This window comes from Eimeria tenella, genomic scaffold (genome assembly GCF_000499545.2).
Source record: "Eimeria tenella Houghton genomic scaffold, Eth_scaff703, whole genome shotgun sequence".
Classification (NCBI taxonomy): domain Eukaryota; phylum Apicomplexa; class Conoidasida; order Eucoccidiorida; family Eimeriidae; genus Eimeria; species Eimeria tenella.
In genome coordinates this window covers 1-5,360 of record NW_013545824.1, presented here as the reverse complement: position 1 = coordinate 5,360, position 5,360 = coordinate 1, and the positions used below count along the sequence as shown (strand labels likewise).

The following is a 5,360-nucleotide window of genomic DNA, read 5'->3' as shown; positions in this document are numbered from 1 at the left end:
TGGGTGCTTGGGGTTATGTGGAACGTTCGCTTGCTTGGCAAGTATGTCGGCGATTGTGGATGCCGTATAGGCAGCGGACCTGTGCTGAATTATGGAGGAGCAGCTATTGAGGTCCTTTTAGTCGTCGGAGTGTGACTGGGTGAAAATGGAGGTGTCACTGCATTTTTGGGTGAACAGGCAGAGCAGAAAGTGGGTGCGGAACCACTGGCTTGTTGAATGTCGTTATTGTTTGGTATGTTTGGTGCGGCATTTTGAGAGTTTTGGAACGAGAGTGGGGTTATCGTATGGCAGAGTGTTGTAGGCAGGAATGAAGCGGTGGAGAGATGAAGGCGAGTGTGTGCGTGCATGTATCACGCGCACGTTGGCGTTGTGTGATCGCGTGACGGACGGTTGTGTTGTGTGTGTGTTGCGATTTTTGGCCTGACTGCACGGGAGGGGTTCCAGGGAGGAGCGACATCTTTTTTTTTTCGTGGGGATTTGTTTGTTTGCGAGTCCTGGTGAATGACTGCGGAAAGGTGGCTGTGGGTGCGTGAAGGTAAGCGGCAGTGTTCATTTGTGGGGAGAGTGGAGTTGCGTTTATGGAGGTTTGTTGGGCAGGCGATCTGTGCTAGGTTAGCGGGGAGCTGTTGGTTATGACGTTAAGAGGCGTTGTAGTGCTGCTTGGTGGGACTGCTTGTGTCCTCGGCATTTCAAGCTTTCAGGCGGAGCAGGGAGTGGGTACAGGACCGTGCTTGCAGGCATGTTGCAGGCATGTTGACTGCGTGCGACGGCATGTCAAGGGAACGCAGCATCGTCGGGAATGATGCGGAACCGGCTGTTGCATGCATGTATGCTGTGATATTTTGTGTGTATGTACGTGAGGGTTTTGGGAGGGGAGCCGCGTATGTTCGGCATTGTTTGTTTAGGACACATGGCGTTGAGAGGTTGGGGTGTTGGGTTCTAGTTGTGTGGAGATAAAGGGTCTGTTCTTTTGTTGGGTCTGCGGAGTGGCGTTTGTGGAGGTTCAGTGGTCCGAAGAACTGTGGTAAATTGGTGAGGAGCCTTTGGTGAGGGCGTTTGTTCGTTGGAGTATGCCTTGGTGAGATTGCGAGGGCGTTTGTCGTTTGGGCATGCAGAAGGAGCAGGGAGTGGGTCGATAAACGAGCTTGTACGCATGGTGCTAGGTTTTGTGGTTTTTGGCCTGACTGCACGGGAGGGGTTCCAGGGAGGAGCGACATCCTTTTTGTTTCGTGGGGATTTGTTTATTTGCGAGTCCTGGTGAATGACTGCGGAAAGGTGGCTGTGGGTGCGTGAAGGTAAGCGGCAGTGTTCATTTGTGGGGAGAGTGGAGTTGCGTTTATGGAGGTTTGTTGGGCAGGCGATCTGTGCTAGGTTAGCGGGGAGCTGTTGGTTATGACGTTAAGAGGCGTTGTAGTGCTGCTTGGTGGGACTGCTTGTGTCCTCGGCATTTCAAGCTTTCAGGCGGAGCAGGGAGTGGGTACAGGACCGTGCTTGCAGGCATGTTGCAGGCATGTTGACTGCGTGCGACGGCATGTCAAGGGAACGCAGCATCGTTGGGAATGATGCGGAACCGGTTGTTGCATGCATGTATGCTGTGATGTTTTGTGTGTATGTACGTGAGGGTTTTGGGAGGGGAGCCGAGTATGTTCGGCATTGTTTGTTTAGGACACATGGCGTTGAGAGGTCGGGGTATCGGGTTTAGTTGCGTGGAGATAAAGGGTCTGTTCTTTTGTTGGGTCTGCGGAGTGGCGTTTGTGGAGGTTCAGTGGTCCGAGGAACTGTGGTAAATTGGTGAGGAGCCTTTGGTGAGGGCGTTTGTTCGTTGGAGTATGCCTTGGTGAGACTGCGAGGGCGTTTGTCGTTTGGGCATGCAGACGGAGCAGAAGGTGAGTGCGGAATCGAGCTTGTACGCGTGCTGCTGGGACGTTGTTTGAGTGTCATGGCATATTAGGGGGATGGAGCGTTGCTGGGAGTGCGTGTGGGTGTTCCGATTGTTCGTGTGTATGTTGGGGTATATATAGATGTTTGTATGTATGCATGCGAGGTGGGGTCCAGAAGTTAGTTGCTGACATGAGGCGTTATGAATTGGCGTGACAATGCATTGGGTTTTGTGGGGCGTAATTGGGCGTTTGAGGGCAGTTGGCAGTGTTCGTTCTCTCGGCGTGTGGAGTGGCGAGGGTAGGGTTTCTTTGGTGAGCGGGCCTGTGGTGGGTTGGTGAGGAGCGTCTGGTGAGGGCGTCAAGGCGTTGGAGTGCGACCTGCCGGAATTGCGTGTGTCAACATTATTTTGGGCGTGCAGGCGGAGCAGGAAGTGAGTACCGACCAGTGGGTTGTTGGGTGTTGTTATCTTAGTGCGTCAGTTTGGGATTTTTGAAGTGAAAGGCGGTTGTCGCACTGCAGGGTGGTGTGTGAGGGAACGAGATGGGGAGGAGACAGAAGCGAGCGTGTATGCGTGTTGGACGCACGTTGGCTGTGTGTGGTTGCGTGTCGACTGCACGTGGGAGAGGTTGATGGGGTCTGAGTGTTGATCGTTGGGTGCGTGCGCGTTATGCGTGTGTGTACGCATGAGGGGGACCAGATGGAAGCGAATTGTTGGGTGCTGCTGTGGCGGTTGGCGTGTTGGCACGACGAGGTTGTGTGTTGTGGTGAGTGCCTTTGGGTGTTTGGGAGTACGTAGGAACGCTGGTCCATGGGGCATCCATTCACCAGGTAGAGGGCCTGCGGTGAGTTGTTGAGGAAGAGTCAGCGAGAACACTAAGGTGTTGGAGTGTAGGTTGGTGTGATTGTGTGGCTGGTGGTTACGTTGGCGTTGTAGGCAAAGAAGAAAGTACGCACAGATGCGTTGGGTCGTGCGGCTTGCCGCTTTGTGTATGTGGACACTAGAAGTGTGGTAGTACTGGAAGGGGTGGATTTGGGGAATATGCGCTACTGTGGCAGGGAGATTTGTATTCGCTGCCGGCTATTGCACCAGTGGAGAAGTTGAAGGACGTTGAAAGGAGTCGAACTTTGCAGTTTCCGGCGCATCGGAGGCAGGTGCTTGGTGAGTGTTGAAGTTTGCGAGAGGTGGTGAGGCGGCTGACACGGCTGGGTGTATGTGAGGCAAGGTAGTTGTTGATAGTGGGTGCTGTGAGAGTATGTCAGGGGCACGCAACGACGACGCGTCGGTGCTGGAGTCTTAGAGCAGCGTGCAGCGGCGAGGCGGCTGCAAGAGCCACTGATGCTTACGTGGTTGTGAGTGTGTGGCTGTCAATCTTTGCAATGTTCAGTCGAAGAAGCGAGTGCGTGCATCGTCATCGTTTGGCTGGGCGTACTTCGCTGGGACGGCAAATGTACAAAAATGTGTGTCTTGGACGACGGGACACATGAGCAAATAACTGCGCAGTGCGCAGTTTTGTGGAGGAGCACATTGGCAGTGGATTAATATTGGGAGCTTATAGCGGCGCCGTGTGCGAATTCCGGAACGAAGGGGACACAGTAGATCAGCAGGAAATGGCGACGCTTAGAGCATCTGGTTGTACGTGGTTGTGAGCGGGTGGGTAGCAGCTGTTGTGGGGAGCAGAGAAAGAAGCAGGTGCGTCAAGGATCATTTGCTGATTAGCTTCTCTCAATCGGGCGAATCAGCTTGGGGCTCGCGATGCGCGCCGAATCTACGCTATGGACAGCATGGGACGACGAAGGGGACGATGCTTCTGTAGATTTGTACCGGAAGTGGCACGCGTCAATTGGAGTGTGCCTGGGGACGCTGAGGCTGTACTATGACTCACAAAGCGAAACGAAGCTGCACATGGTTGCTTCGACTGCATCCTTGTGCGAGCTTTGGCGTGGGTACTTGTATGGGTGCCTTGACGTGCGGAAAACGTGGTGTATATACTTAGTTCAGAGTCAGGGTTTGGAGCAGCATATAAAAATGTCAAGTGAAGTGTGACATTGAAGGCGAAAACATGTAGAAGGGAGTTTGTGCAATGAAGGTGCTGGTTTGACAGGGAGACACAGGCAGGCGATATATACTGAGCGGAGCCGAGCAGGGCAGAGTGGCCAGGAAAATTCATTTGAGTTGCTTATTGCAGTTAGGTGCGAAAGCTTGGGTGCTTTGTGTATTGGGGATGCAGTCGCAGCAGGGAGTGGGTGCAGAACCAGTGGTGGTTTCAGCGTACGTGACGAACAGGAGAACACAAGCTTGCTTTTGGGATGTGTGCAGTTTGTGTGCATATGTTGCTGTGCCGAAGGGAGGAGGGATAAAGCGTAGGCGTTGAAGGGTTGAGCATCGGATGTGGTTCCTCTCGTGTCCGTTTGGGCTAGCTGACTGAGGAGCGTGACATGCTATGTGCAGAGGTGAGATTTTGTGTGTTGCAGTGACGAGGCTGTGGTTTGAGGAGAGCTGGGCTTTGAGTGTGCGGAGTTAGGTGGCAAGGCGTCAGCGTTTGTCGTCGTTAGAATGGTGGGGCGGCGTTTGTGGATGTCTGTTAGGTGAGTCGGTGAGCGTACGTTTGCGAGGGCGTTTAGTAGTTAGAGCGCGTGCGGTCGTATCTGTGTACGTTGGGGCGGAGCAGGACGTGGGTGCAAAGGACAGTGTCCATGCATGTTGCGGACACGACGTTTGCGTTTGATGGCATGTTGGAGGGAAGAGGGTTTTGTTGAGGGTGTTCTAGAGTTGAGCGGGGGAGCCAAATATCGGGTCTTGGTCGCTGTGATAATCTTTGTGTTGGGGTGGCGCAACTATGGGTTGTGGAGTGTGTCTTTGGGTGCTTGGGGTTATGTGGAACGTTCGCTTGCTTGGCAAGTATGTCGGCGATTGTGGATGCCGTATAGGCAGCGGACCTGTGCTGAATTATGGAGGAGCAGCTATTGAGGTCCTTTTAGTCGTCGGAGTGTGACTGGGTGAAAATGGAGGTGTCACTGCATTTTTGGGTGAACAGGCAGAGCAGAAAGTGGGTGCGGAACCACTGGCTTGTTGAATGTCGTTATTGTTTGGTATGTTTGGTGCGGCATTTTGAGAGTTTTGGAACGAGAGTGGGGTTATCGTATGGCAGAGTGTTGTAGGCAGGAATGAAGCGGTGGAGAGATGAAGGCGAGTGTGTGCGTGCATGTATCACGCGCACGTTGGCGTTGTGTGATCGCGTGACGGACGGTTGTGTTGTGTGTGTGTTGCGATTTTTGGCCTGACTGCACGGGAGGGGTTCCAGGGAGGAGCGACATCTTTTTTTTTTCGTGGGGATTTGTTTGTTTGCGAGTCCTGGTGAATGACTGCGGAAAGGTGGCTGTGGGTGCGTGAAGGTAAGCGGCAGTGTTCATTTGTGGGGAGAGTGGAGTTGCGTTTATGGAGGTTTGTTGGGCAGGCGATCTGTGCTAGGTTAGCGGGG

The 5,360-nt window shown here is 53.4% G+C and overlaps 1 protein-coding gene across 1 annotated transcript; it reads left to right on the top strand.

The window, feature by feature from the left end:
• Positions 1-4,649: 4,649 nt before the first annotated feature.
• ETH_00026035 (uncharacterized protein) lies at positions 4,650-4,809 on the top strand (the record flags this gene model as incomplete). The annotated part of the gene is made up of 1 exon (XM_013380555.1): positions 4,650-4,809. A coding segment is annotated over one exon (160 nt), but the record flags the coding sequence as incomplete, so codon positions are not given.
• Between the last annotated feature and the right edge of the window lie 551 nt (positions 4,810-5,360).